Raw genomic sequence first — 14,205 nt, 5'->3', positions numbered from 1 at the left:
GGCAGTCAATGTGATTGTTTAAACCAGGGGATAGTCAACCTGTGGTCCTCCAGATGTCCATGGACTACAATTCCCATAAGTGTTTGCTGGCCAGGGGCTCATGGGAATTGTAGTCCATGAACATCTGAGGACCACAGGTTGACTACCCCTGGTTTAAACAATCAATTTGAAAGCAATATGGATTCCGTGTTAATTTGCCCAGTGGTATAATGACAGCCTATGTGGCTATAAACAAAGTAAATAACCAACCAGCAAGCCAGTAGACACAAATAGCCCCACACCACTGCAAAGCTTCTGAAAGTGGATTTAGCTATGGTTTAGGGTGGGGGTGGGGGAATAGTTGTGAGATGATGCACTTTCCCATTCCACTTTTCTGTCTTCCAAATCAAGCACCTTCACTCCAAATATCACTCCAGTGTGGTTGTGAGAATGAGCTACCAGAGAAGGATTCAGTTCTCAGGTGTTAACAACGTGTTCAGTTCTTGTGACAATCCTTTCTTGATCTGACTCTCTCTGCAGGTCCCTGGCTCCAGCTACGTCATGACCAATCCAGTAATGGATGTCTTTGGAGGAGCCCCCCGATTTCTCACCTCTCCTCGCACATTCACAGTGCAAAGCGGCACCAGTGCAGTACTGAAGTGGCAGGTGGCTGGCGAGCCCCGCCCCAGCGTGGCCTGGGAGAAGGACGGCTCTGTGCTAGAGCTGCCCTCGGGTCGGATGTTTGTGAAGGCCGACGGAGATGCATACAGCCTACTGGTGTCCCAGGCTGGCCCAGGAGACAGTGGACGCTACGTATGCAAAGCCAAGAACACTGTGGGCGAAACTTATGCAGCTGCTACCCTCAAAGTGGAGGGTGCAGAACTGAAACCCAAGGGAGATCTGGACACCCAGCCCCCATTCTTCCTGAACAGGCCAGTCTCAGCACGGGTAATCCGGGGAGAGGATGTGACATTTGCTTGCAGGGTCTCAGGGCAGCTTGAGTGGGAAAAGGATGGCCATAAGCTGACAGATATCTTTGAGAGCAGCCATTACAAAGTAAGCGTGGAGCCAGATGACTGGCACTCCCTGCACATCTACAACACCCGTCTCCCCGATGCAGGGGTCTATGTATGCCGGGCAATGAACAGTTTTGGAGAGGCTGTGGCGGCAGCTGTACTCCTGGTGGACTCTGTACCGTGTGTGCCCTATGATGGCCTATTTCCGAATGCCTCCCAAAACTGTCATTTCAAGAAGCAGCCAGAGGGACATGATGACAAGCAGCAGAGATATCGCCCTGGGCAGAATGTGATCCCAGAAGCCAGGCAGAACGGAGAAGCTTTTCCAAGCCTGCCCACTGCAAAGGCCTTCACTGTGAATGAAGGGAAGCATGCAAAGTTTCGGTGCTATGTAACTGGCAAGCCCAAGCCAGAGATAGTCTGGCGGAAGGATGGGAGGGTGCTGTCCCCCGGAAGGAGGCACCTGGTCTATGAAGACAGGGAAGGCTACTTTATCCTCAAGGTGCTTTACTGCACAGCACGGGACTGTGGGCTCTATGTGTGCACAGCCTGCAATACGGCTGGCCACACACTAAGTGCAGTGCGCCTCCATGTCAAAGGTACCCCCCCGCAGGGAGGAAAGACAATGCTGTGTTACGCGTGGGGGAGGCTGGGTATCAGCCATCCCTTGGGGGAATAACATGGGGGTAGGGACAGTTACTCTTTGACCAGCAGGATGAACACACACAGGGCGCTTTCATACGCAGTAAATAATGCACTTTCAATCCACTTTCATTGCTGGGTGAAATGGCAAAATCCACTCTCAAATGGTTGCTGAAACAGCATTATTTCGCATGTGTGAAAGCAGCCATAGCAATTTGAAGAAGTACAGCCAGTCACTCCTAAAGGACAGACCGAGCAGTTTCCTTATTAGATGTTGTATTATTCACAGGGATGAAAGTATAGGAGCCTGGCCGGCCCACTGAGAACCCAAGGAGACTGTTGCCCCAGCACAGAATGTCACAGTGGTTATTACTTGAACGAAAGCCATGATACAGCAGTGAGGCACAATCGCCAGAGCTGGAAGTCTGCTTGTGAGAATGAGAGCAGGCCAGGAAGCATTCATATGGTGCTGGCAAACAGGACCTCTTTGAGTCCTGAGAGCCAGCAGCCAGCTTGTGTTGTTTAAGAATGGCAAAGCTAGCAGCCTGCCAGAATCTGGCTTACTGACTGTTGTCTGCCGAGGTGCCTGGGTGACTCTTCTGGTACATTCCTGATGGCCTTGCCAGGAATGGAAAATGCATGCCACTTGCCAGTGATGGTGCCCATGAAGTGCTGAGTAGCTTGGGCGTTCAGCCAGGTGCCAGAGCAGGTGCCAAGTATCGGGCTGGACAGGAAATGTTTCCTATCTCAAGTGAGATATATGGCACGAGGGACAGGCGCCTGTAAAGATAGTTGGGTAGAAAGCTGCTTCTTGTACTGGGGAGAACCAGGGCTTAGAAACATAAGGAAGGGGAGTTCTTTCACAAACTGGTGGAACCTGAGGCCCAATTAATTCAAACAGATGATGAATGAGCTGGTAAACATTCGTTCTGGATTGTACCACCAGACATATGTGGGCTTCACATATGTCCAAGCCTGTAAGCTAGGCTTACCAGCCTCCATGTGGGGCCTGGAGATCTCCTGGACTTACAACTGATCTACAGACTACTAAGATCAGTGTCCCTGGGGAAAATGTTTGCTGTGGAAGGCAGACGGAACATTATACCCTGCTGAAGTCCTTTCCCTCCCCAAACTCCAAATTCCGCAGACTCTACCCCCAAATACCCACAAATTTCCCAACCCAGAGGTGGCAACCCTGTATCCTTATTCACACAAAATTACTTCTTGGGGCAGAGTAGAGAGAAGGAGAAAGAATTGAATCGGTGACTCCATCTCAAAGAGCTTGAGGTGATACAGTTTCACCCCTTTTCCTGCAGTTTATGTAAAGTTGGCCATGGTCTCTGAGGCCAGAGTGTGTCAAAGGTGCTTGAGGTTACTGCTGTGTCAGAGTCAACAACAGGCACTTCTGCCATTGCTGCAGTTTGGGGTATTCAAACGCCTGCTCAATCCTTGGGCATTGCTGCTTCGGTGTATTTGAGGCACAGACTCAAAGCCCTTTCCTATTTCAAGTTGAGGCTGAGACTTGAAGCCATGGATTTAGGCGAGGGTTCAGAGGAGAGCAGCAGTGCCGATAAAGGGCCTGGAATGCTGCTGGTCTGTGGAGGGAGACAAGAGGAAGCTTGTTTAGCCTGGAGAGGAGAAGCTAGGGGGTGGATACGTGATAACAGGCGTCAGTTATATGTCACAGGCTGCTGTGAATAGGCAAGAAACCAACTGTTCTGTGCGCTCTCAGTGGGTGAGGGGGGAAATGGGCTTTACCAAAAGCAGGAGATTAAATATCAGGAAGATTTTTCTGTCCATAAGAATAGCCATGCTTTGGAACATGTTACCCAGGGAGTTTGGAGTGCATGCATTCACTGGAACTTTTTAAAAATAGGCAAAACATTTGTCATGACAAGAGCCTGGGTGGATGAAGGCTGGAAGGAAAAAATCCCCCTAGGAAGGAGCAGGGGATAGGAACAGTGCTGAAACTACATGGGCAGAAGAAAGAACTGGGCCCAAAGTGGCCATTAAAATATTGAGTAGGGAGTATTCTTATAGTTCTGGCCAACAGAAGAAGACATAGTGAGGACGATTATTTAACTCCTGGAGCACACAGGGAACAGATGAGGTAGAAAAACTATATTTAACTGTATATACATCACTTCAGGTTGGAGGACGGTTTGATTGTATCCTCTCCCATATAAAACACTAACTGCATATACAAACACTTGTTTTTAGAAAAAAGAGTTCTAGCCAAGTTTTCACTTTAAAATATTTGTTTTCTGAGCAAGTGTGTTCAAGCATGACCACCATCATTACTATCAGCAGTCTGAACTGGGTAAATAATAATAGTTTTCCTACTTCCTCTGGACCAAATTTCCCTTCCCCCTCCCATTATTTCTACAGTGATCTCTTTAAAATATGATTACTTTGAAAGATTCCTTATTGTTATCCTTATCAACAGAGCTCATCTAGGGTTTAAGTTGATTCCAGACCTGTTCTCACTTCCAGCTCTCAGCCTTGGAGCCATGCAAATGAAAGCTGAAGTGCCCCTGACTGGGGAGGGCTTCTCTCTCCAACAAGAAACTTCAGAGAGTCCCTACAACACCAGGGATTAAAAAGAAGGCCTTCCAGGTCCTGACCTCTTGTTTTCAGGCTGAAATGTAGCTGGATTTCTTTTCTTTTTTTTAGAATTGAAATCACTGAATTGAACGGGATCCTCCAAAGGGAGCCCCACTTATTTCCAGGGTTGTTTGCTGTTGTTGATTCCTGTCCCATCATCTCTTCCCCCTTGGGATATTGTGCAGTGGTGGGTGTCCCTTGCACTGGGCCCCGAAGAGTGCTAAAGATATCACATGCAGCTCATTTAGCACTCTGCTACTTCTCAGAATAACCCCTGGGAGAAGGTTCAGGATGGGCCCTTCTTCTGCCTCCTGATAAGACAGATAAGGAGGACCAGGCACTGGTTGAACATGCCTCTCTGAATTTCCTCAGTACAACTCTGAAAGTTGTGTTAAAGCTCTTCATTCATCATGTCTTCTTTAATTGGGTGACAAAATAAAAAGATGGGGGAGATTGTTAATATTTGTTTAAATCGGCGTGATAAATGGTGAGATTCCTTGTTCATTCAGTTCCATGCTTTTTTAATTGATTGCTTCCTACAGCAAGAGGCCATCGGGCCTCACACTTCCTCAGAATGGATTGATGCGTAAGTAAACTTTGTGTGTGTGGATAGTGTAGGACCCAGAGGTAGGAAAAAACTTGGTACGGTATTCAACAGATAGTCTTTCCAGGCTGTAGGAAGAAGAGCCCTCTGGAAACTAGTGAGGTTGCCTGAAGGGAGAGGCGGAACTACAGTTGTTTGTGAAAGAAAATATGAGGAAGGATGAGGCTGGAGAGTAGCAATGATGACAAAGGAGTGGATATTTGAAGGACAAGGATGACATCTGACTGGATTCCAGCACTCTGGCTTCCTTTCTCAGTAGCAGGACTTTCTAGTTCCCTGGGCATATGGTAGTGATGGGCCTTGTCCCATGCTCAAATCCTCCCTACAGCTCAGCCCTTTTTGTCTCTTACTCATAGAACCTCGGCTGCGTTTCCAGATGCCTTTGGTGGACGTGGAAGTGCTGGAACACCAGGATGCCGTGTTAGAGTGTCAGGTGCCTCTAGAGACCATCCCCACAGTGTGGTATCTTGAAGACAAGCGCCTGCAGCCCAGTCCCAAGTACCTGATGGAAGAGCAGGGCCTGCTACGGCGGCTGACGGTGCGGGATGCCCGGGCCGATGATGATGGCATCTACTTGTGTGAGATGGAGGGCAAAGGCCGCAGTGTTGGGGAACTCTCTGTTCATGGTGAGGAGAATTTGGAGGGATATTTCCTAGGGCTCTTTGGGTGGCAATTGTGTTGTGTCCTGTTGTTGTCATAATTGCCTAACTCTTGCCCTCAGGCATGATTGTGAAGCGGCTGCCACGGAAGCTGGATGTGATGGAAGGGGAGAATGCTGCCTTCTGCGTGGAGACACGGGAACTTGTGGAGGCATCCAGTTGGGGCCGGAATGGGCAGGAGCTCATGGAGGGACCACACACCTTGATTAGGAGCTTTGGTAAAACCCATCTGCTGGTCTTGGTACAAGTGACACGGCATGACGCGGGAGTCATCACTTTCACAGCGGGAGAGTCACAGACTTCTGTTCAACTCCGTGTCAAATGTGAGTAGGAGGTGGACGCGAGCTTTATTGAGAGCAAATCATGCAAAGCACGGGACCCCCGAACGACCTCCAGACAGTCCCCCTCCCCCAAATTATATTTCTGCTGCCTCTACCTGGAGCTGATACTCCATGTAAGGGAGATTCCCTGTGTCTCCATCTGGATCTTTAGAATCTAGTTTCAGTTTGGACTTGTGAGATGCAAAGTTTCGGGCAATAGGTCTGAGATAGATCATGACTAATGGAGAGCACTATAAACCATGTGGAATCAAGATAGGTTTGTGTGGAATTTGCATGGAAATTATACTGAACTGGTACTGGGGTTGCCAAGTTAAAAGTAGGGCCTAGAGATCTCCTGGACTACCGAGATCAGCTTCCTGGAGGAAATGGCTTCTTTGGAGGGTGGACCCTACCGCTTTATACCCTGTGGGGCTCAGCCCCCTTTCCCAGAGTGCACCCCCAAATCTCAAATAATTTCCTGGAATGAAGTTAGGAGCTGTGTGAACTTCCCAGGCTGCTAAATTAATATTGTAATGTTTAACTGCCCATTATTAATTGTTATTTATTTATTCAATTTGTAGCCTCCCACTCCCACATCTGTGGTTGTAGCTGTTCTGTAGCAAGCTCAGGTTCAGTCCACTATTATATCAGATCCTTCTTCCCAGTGGACTGGATTGGAGAGGAGATCTCTGGGAGGTGCCATGAAATTAGCTTTCAGAGTTCTAAAGGAAGAATGGGATATAAATATAGTAAATTGAATATAAATGTCATGAATAAATGATATGAGTAGTTAGAACCAGTAAGTTCCACAGTTACTAAGACGCAGTTGAAGGTTTGGTTTCATCACTCATCTTCCAATGCAATTATAAATGTCTTTAAAGTTCAAGGATGTGTGTGCGGGGAGTCTTAAACAAATCCTCACATTTGAATGTACTTGCAAAAGCTGGAATAGTCCCCTAGCTGGGTTTTATCCAATGTCACTGAATGTATACTTTGGATTTAGGTTTTTTAAAAGTGCTGAATGAATTAAAATTCAGTAAACAGTAGAGTACCTTCTTTTCTATAAAATGTGACCACAGTTTAAATTTCATCTGTAAAACTTTGAAAAGGTTTAGAAGTAAAAAAAGTTATACTCAAGCTTTAAAATGTTGCCAAATTTCAAATTAAACCAATCTCCTCTTCTGCCTGCTCAGAGCCCTGGATTCTGGTTTTGTGCTGCCTTTTATCTATTCTCCTGTGACAGCTCTGCAGGCTTATCTTCCTGGGGATTTCTCCAGAGAAATGAGGGTCAAAATGGCTGAAATGGAACAGCACAAAGAAGCTGAAAGCAGCTAATCCACAAACTTGCTACTTGTGAGACTTTCTGGCCATGATCTATGAAGAGATGTACTCAGAATGCATGAGGAACAAAACCAGTCATGTACAGAGCAAACCTTGCTGGCAGATGTTTTTTTTTTTTCAAATCTTGTTTCTGCTGCACTCCAACAGTCTTATAATTTCCTGCTCCTTATGGTTTCTTTCCCACCATTAATTGTTGTTGTTGCTGTTCCTGGAAAGCAGCCCTGGCGCAGAGAGGGCAGATCTTTAAACCTTCCTGCTTTTTGTCTGCTCAAAATTTGGCCCTTCCTAGCTTCTGACATGTGCAGAGCGGAAGACAGTGTGTGCGAACAACTCTTTCTACCTGGGGCCCCCTTCTGTTTTTCAACTTCCAAGTGCAACCTCAGAGGCTGTTTCTCTGTGTTGTTACTTTTCTGACATGGAAGGAGAAAACCTCCACATATACGTAGCAGTCACATGAGAATAATGATTAGACTCAGAGGAGGATCTACTGCAGCATTGTCCATATGGTCACAAAGCATGTTCAGCTGCATGCATTCAGCAATTCTGATATTTAGATTATACTTCCGGGTTAGATTATGAAAAGTTAAATTTAAATGCACACACTAAAATCCTCATACTTTTGGTATAACTGCTAATTTCTGAGTTCCTAAATTCCATTATTCAAAATGCCTGTAATGCAAATGGCCTAAAACAAAAGAGGGAATGGAAAACTGTAAGAAAGGAAACTCCTTCTTGCCACTTTGTTGTCCTCCTCCCCCCTCCCTCCCCCCCCCCCCCCCCCGTCCCAGCCTGACAAAGGCATGTCTTTGAGGCTCTGGAGTCTTGCCCTGCATAGCAGGTGGAGGAGGGGAGAGAGGAAGTGGCAAGTGGTCAGTCTTCAGCTCCCCAAATGGTTATCATCATTTATAAAATGTTACACAAAGTATGTCATGGGCCAGACTGCATCACAGGATTACAAAAGAGACGCAGTTTTGCATTCTTCCCTTATCAAATACTGACTTTCTGGAATCTGTACTTGGGTTGAATCTCTGATAATTGGGCTGCACATCTCAAGGAAACAGTGCCCGTGTTCAGCTTCTGTCAAAAGACTGACAGGGAAACAGACACTGAAACTGAGGGCCCAATTACAGGTTATGTTGTCCTTCAGTTCTCCCACCCTGTGTTTGTCTTGGGCCAATCCACCAGATGTGCCCTGGTAATTCTGTGCTCAGAACACCTCCCAGTCACATACGGCCCAATTTGGATCAGGGCTGCAATATGTGTAGGGAGGAGAGATGGGAGCCCCCCAATCTTTGCACCATTTCCCAGCCCAGATTTGGCACCTGGCCGCTGTGGTTTGGCCAGTTGGAACTCCCAGACCCTGTCTGGCAGGCAGGGGGGTGGGGGAGAGTGGTGCAGGCATTGTGATGGATAGCAGGGGTAGTCAACCCGTGGCCCTCCAGATGTCCATGGACTATGGCATTTTCTGGCAGGGGCTCATGGGAATTGTAGTCCATGGACATCTGGAAGACCACAGGTTGACTACCCCTGATGTATCGGTAGCTCCTCCTGAGGGCCTTAGAGACTTATCAGTTCATTGTGATTTCCTCCAATAAAACCCCAAACAAACAATTGCATAACTTAATTTGTTAAATGCCTGAATTGGACCAAAAAGGCCGCAGGTGACATAGGCATCTACTGGGAAGTTTGCAAGTCCCAAGTTACTGTGCTCTTGCAGGGATCAATTTATTTTTTGTAAACTGCAGTAGACATATCCTGATGACGGTGCTCCTAGATTCATATACTGAGAAATTATCATTTATGTTCTCCAGGTGCTAAGAGGATCCCTCCAAGTGCCCCTGTGGCAGCTAGGATGTGCATGGCCCATAGTAATGCTGCTCTTCTGACTTGGTGTCCACCACCTGATGTGCACCACAGCCTGCCAAGTAGCTACATCCTGGAGCGGCAAGCAGTTGGGGATGCTGAGTGGGTGCCTTGCCTCACCACAGATGTTGCCAGCACAGTTGAAGTTCCAGGGGATGGTGTGCCACAGGAGGCTGACTACCGCTTCCGCGTGTGTTCTGCCAATCAGTATGGGTGCAGCGGGCATGTGGAATTTCCCGGCTCTGTGCATCTTGGTAAGCCTCTTTGCTTCCTAATGGGGAGTGGGCACCCTCCTTGGATGGCCATTTCAGGACCTCCATTTTCTCATTATTCCACTCCATCCTGCAATCACTGGCCATTCCATAGTCTTCCACTTTACTTTCCCTGGTATCTCTACAGCCATAACAACTCTTTCCTCTACATGGTAGCTCTATAGAGGACTTGACTTCCTTGCTTAGCCACCTGCTGGTCAGAGGACTCCCACCATTTGAGGAAAAGACCATCCAAGAACCTCCTGCAACAGTGTGTACAGGCAGTCTGAGAAGTCATATTCTCATTAGCTAACCAGCATTGGTAGATAAGGAAACAACATGCCCAGTGGTACACATATGCAGACTGTGTGTCTGATTTCCTTTTGTCCTCATCACACACATTCACACTGGCCTGTTTGTGCCCTGAGCTCTTTTGGGGAATGGCAGGGTAGAAGTCTAAAAACAAATAAAGAAACTGCTAGGCACCAGTCTGCTGTCCCAGACCACCTGTCTCTCATTTCCTTTCTCCCACAACTGCAGGGGTAGCCCTCCAGATGTCCATGGACTACAATTCACATGAGCCTCTGCCAGCGTTTTCTGGCAGGGGCTCATGGGAATTGTAGTCCATGATCATATGGAGGACCACAGGTTGACTACCCCTGCACAACTGCACTCCATTATCTGCCTTGTAGTGTTGAATGGATGACCCCTCTCAAGCCAACCCCCTCAAGCTCTGTCTTTTCTTTCAGTGCCCAGGGCTCGTGTACAAATAGGACTGCAAGATGTTCAGGTGCATGTTGGTGAAGATGCTGTTTTCTCAGTGCAGCTCTCGGCTGCTGTAAGTGGGAACTGGTTCTTGAATGGGAAAAGGTTGGAGGAGGAAGACCAGCAGTGCCAGATCACCCAAAGTGGGGTGGACCACACTATGCGGATCAACAACGTGCAGGTGGCAGCCATGGAGTCCAAGGTGCGATTTGAGGCCAATGGGGTCAAGGAATGTGCTGTGCTGAATGTGCAAGGTGAGTCTTCCAATGAACCTGGCCAGCAGGCCAAGAATTCACCTCCCTGGTATAGAGATACCATCCCACGAAACAAAAGGAGTGGTACAAATATGGAATGCATGGAATGTGATGAAGTGGATTCTAGCCCACAAAAGCTTATGCTTCAAGAAAACAGTCTTTAAGGTGCTGCAAAGACTCCTTTTTGCTTTTGCTGCAACATAAAAAGTCCAGCAACTTTGCGTTCCAACCAGGGTGTGGGAAAAGTAGCACCTTCTGCATCAGAGCAGCCAGCTGTTACCCATTTCCTTTGATTTGGTCTGCAGCTGGAACCTTTCTAGCTGCAAATGAGGTCTGAGCATTTGGATCCTTCAGCATGTTTACATTTGCTCTCTGGAACGTAATCCCCCTGCCATAATGATTTCATTTGAATAGTCCTTATTTATTTTGCAGTATTTGTGATTTGCTTTCATTGTTGCATGTATAAAAGCAAAAATGGCACAAACAGATTTGGTAGAACTCAGGAAGCCTTTATAGATATACTCTGTTCACATGACTGGCTCATGGTTATGAATTGTCCCTAGAATGGAGTTGTTCCCTGTGCCCTTGACCTTTAGGTGACAGTCCAAGTTGGGCCAATGAATATGTTGTGTACAAAGTCTCAGTTCAGACTGTGGCCTGAATAGGTTTATACGTAAAATAGGGGCAAGCAGATGTAATCCTATTCCCTTCCCTTCTTGCAGTCATATCCATACATGAAGGTGTGCAGCAACATACGACAACATTGTAACCAATCCCATTCTTTAGCACCTGCCAAACACGCTTCATCACTGCTAAACTGGCATTTTATATATGGGTTTTTCCATACTTAGAACATTTCTTGAAGTAAGACCATTAGTTCAGTCATTTGAAACATTTTTGTCGTCAGGGAGAGAATCAAAGCAGAAGCGAGCAGTCCACATGGATTGCATCGTGCTGTGCAGCCTGGATTCAGAGGGGGTATTCCAAAAATTGGCGGCACGTCCTATGGTCCTGTGATTTCATTTCATAAAAGAATAGGTTTCTATCTCTCATTACAGTAGGGAAGGGTTTGCATCAGAATTGGATAATATTTCTAGGGACATAGATATTGCATCTAACAGTGCATTTTACATTTCATAATCAATTCGCCTGTCCTGTATGGAGGGTTGTGGTACTTGGAGGTTCCCTGCTATTGCAGTTGATCTCCAAATGACCAAGATCCATTCCCCTGGAGAAGATGGCTGCTTTGGACAGTGGACCTTGGGGTATTATGCACTGTTGAGGACCCTCCCTTCCTTGCCCTCCCATGGCTGTTCCCCCAAAATCTCCAGGTGTTTCCTGACCCAGAACTGGCAATCCTACCTACATTACATTACAGTACATTGTATGTATGTATGTGCGTGTGTGTGTGTGTGTGTGTATGTGCCCCCCCAAGATCCGTGCACCTCTTCTTTACCGTCACTCTTGCTATTGATTCCACTCCTAATCTACAACAATCCTAAAATAAGTAATTACAGTAAGTTAGGAAAACAGAAAGCCCCAAATGCTTTCAAAGTGCATATTTTATTCAGATCACAAATTTGCCTTTGGAATCATATAGTAGTAGAAGGTGGACTGCTAAATCCTGGCGCACTGAAGTGAACTCTTGCAGCTACATAGGATTCATGCCTTGTGTCTCTATAGCTCCCCAAGTACATATCACCCCAGTGCCGGAGGCCAGGCGACAGCGAGCGCTTCTGGCTGGGATGCCGCTGGCCCTGGAATGCGAAGTCTCTACACCTGATGGGACTGTCTGCTGGCTCAAAGATGGAAGTCCTGTGGCCTTGGATGACAGGGTTTGTGCTGTCCAGTCAGAAGGCAACATTCGCAGGCTGCTAATTCCTTCCGTGTGCTCTGTGGATTCTGGGACTTATACTTGTGATGCAGGTGCTGATGCCATCAACTTCACTGTGACTGTCGATGGTGAGTGGAGGGAAACGAAGCTGCGATGTTCAAGGGGAGTTCTGCTGAACCACAAAGATGGAGCCTCACAGTGCAATCCTAAATCCATTGAACTGAGTGGACTGTCACGTCCTAAGAACTCTTACCAGGCTTGTAATAAGGGCAGATTCAGTGAAGTAAAGGTGCCTCTTAAAATAAGAAGCCTTTGGCAACTCCAGCTTGATGGTGCCCAAACAAGCAATGGGATCTCTGCCATCCAGCGCTGGTGGGAATTTGGTCTACAAAATGATCTCTTTCTTCCTAGCTAGGCAGATTAGTACTGCTCCCCATGCCCCCCTGCTCTGTTCTAGGGACAATGGCCTGTTTTCTACCACTGTCATATTTCTTTGTCCCTGCAGAGCCTCCTGTGAGAGCTGTGCATTCCAATGCCCAGGAGGCCCATGCCTACCAGGTGGCAGAGCGTGTCGTGCTGGCCTGTGAACTCTCCCGCCCGGAAGCTCCTGTGCGCTGGCTCAAGGATGGGAAGGTAGTGGAAGAAAGCGAGGCTCTCCTGCTGGAAAGTGAGGGACCACACCGCCGCTTGGTTATTCCCTCCGCACAAGTGGGAGATGCAGGAGAGTTTGTGTGTGACATGGATGGAGAGTCCGTCTTCTTCAGCATCTCTGTCGCAGGTCAGAAACTCTACATGTCCCTTATCTACACAGTCCTTTATCATTTTGTATGGACAAGTTGTGTGTGCTCAATTTCTGCTCCTCGCAGGAGCTGTAGCCCAGGGGTAAACCGCCTCTTAGGATTAAAGATCCAAGCCATGTCAACATTCAGAGCGAAAGATCAACAAAGAGCCCATATGAGCAATCCCACTTGGTTAACTTAAAAGTACAATTCCACATTGCTGCTAATGGACATGTTGACTGATCATCCATAACGTTTCTGCAGCCCAAACACTAATTGTGAGCAGGACTTCTACCAGATTGTGGGAGGCTCTGGGCAAGGCCTCTCCTCCCCTCCTCTGCCTACCACCAGGCCCTCTGCTTGTGCTTCTTTTCTTGCTTTCCCACTGGCATGCATCCCTGGAGCGGTTGAAGGATTTGCAGGGCCCTAGCAAAGTACAATTGTGGCAGGAGCAGCCAGACTGGGGGCAGAGGGACCCCAGCAGTGGAAAGAAGAATCATTCTGGGTGCCCTTAAAGAAGGAAAAGTGGGGGAGGAGGGAGGCTATGGCCCTGATCCATCAGAGAAGTGAATGTGAATGTGTGTTTGGGGGAAAAGGCATATGGGTGGGTAGCTCAGAATGTGAGCAGGGCAGCCGGGGAGGGGAGGGGAGGGGCTGGTGACCCTGGGCCCTGCCAGAAGTCCTGGGCCCCGTCAGCTGCCCCACCTCAGGATATACTGATTCAGGCCCTGGATGTGAGTTGTTCTTAACAAGCAGCACACACAAGCTCTCACAATACGTGATAAAGATACTCTGGAGCACTCTGAACCATTATTTTAGGGCACTGGCAGAAATCTGTGCATGGTTCACCGCTATCATTTTGCTTTCTGTAAAGCACCTCTAAGAAGCTCTTTAGTCCCATAAAATCTTTTCCCGACATTCCCTTCATGTCTCCTCACATGTTGGTTATTCTAGCACTCCCTCCCCAGCTTAATTTCATTAAAATTGGAGCCCTATTCAGCCTCCTGCATTGAGCTCTTGAGCTGTTGGTTGCAGACCCCTGCTGGAGCCCCAACGCCCTTTTCCTGGCTCAGTTCACTTCCAGTCACAAAGACAAGGAAGCTTGTGTTACCTCAATGCATACATTTAAATGTAAGATTTTTCAGGGCAGCACCTATTCCTCCAGACGAACAAGCATGTTTCCCGTAAAGTATGTTCCATGCTGAATAATTCACTTGCCTTTAAAGTGCCACATTTGTCCATTGCTCTCTCTCCCCCCCCCCCATCTCACAGGACTCCTGTTCTGGACTCTGAG

At 47.5% G+C, this 14,205-nt stretch overlaps 1 protein-coding gene across 6 annotated transcripts in view; it reads left to right on the top strand.

Annotated features, from left to right (window-relative positions):
- Positions 1–14,205, top strand: part of OBSL1 (obscurin like cytoskeletal adaptor 1) — a 66,930-nt gene that overhangs the window by 1,966 nt on the left and 50,759 nt on the right. For 5 of the 6 annotated variants that reach the window (XR_013228202.1, XM_077320822.1, XM_077320820.1 and 2 more), the window contains exons 2-8: positions 520–1,594; positions 5,202–5,471; positions 5,567–5,827; positions 8,977–9,282; positions 10,029–10,298; positions 11,982–12,260; positions 12,638–12,910. Coding sequence is in view for 5 of the 6 variants with exons in the window: in XM_077320822.1 (XP_077176937.1) it covers positions 541–1,594; positions 5,202–5,471; positions 5,567–5,827; positions 8,977–9,282; positions 10,029–10,298; positions 11,982–12,260; positions 12,638–12,910 (2,713 nt within the window). In the remaining variant the exon portion in view is untranslated. Of the gene's footprint in view, positions 1–519; positions 1,595–5,201; positions 5,472–5,566; positions 5,828–8,976; positions 9,283–10,028; positions 10,299–11,981; positions 12,261–12,637; positions 12,911–14,205 lie in introns of those variants that run through there. The other variant, XM_077320821.1, reaches the window with a different exon arrangement.

Source organism: Paroedura picta, chromosome 2, assembly GCF_049243985.1.
Source record: "Paroedura picta isolate Pp20150507F chromosome 2, Ppicta_v3.0, whole genome shotgun sequence".
In the NCBI taxonomy this organism is placed as follows: domain Eukaryota; kingdom Metazoa; phylum Chordata; class Lepidosauria; order Squamata; family Gekkonidae; genus Paroedura; species Paroedura picta.
The sequence above is the reverse complement of the archived record's forward strand: the minus strand, read 5'-3'. Positions and strand labels throughout refer to the sequence as shown.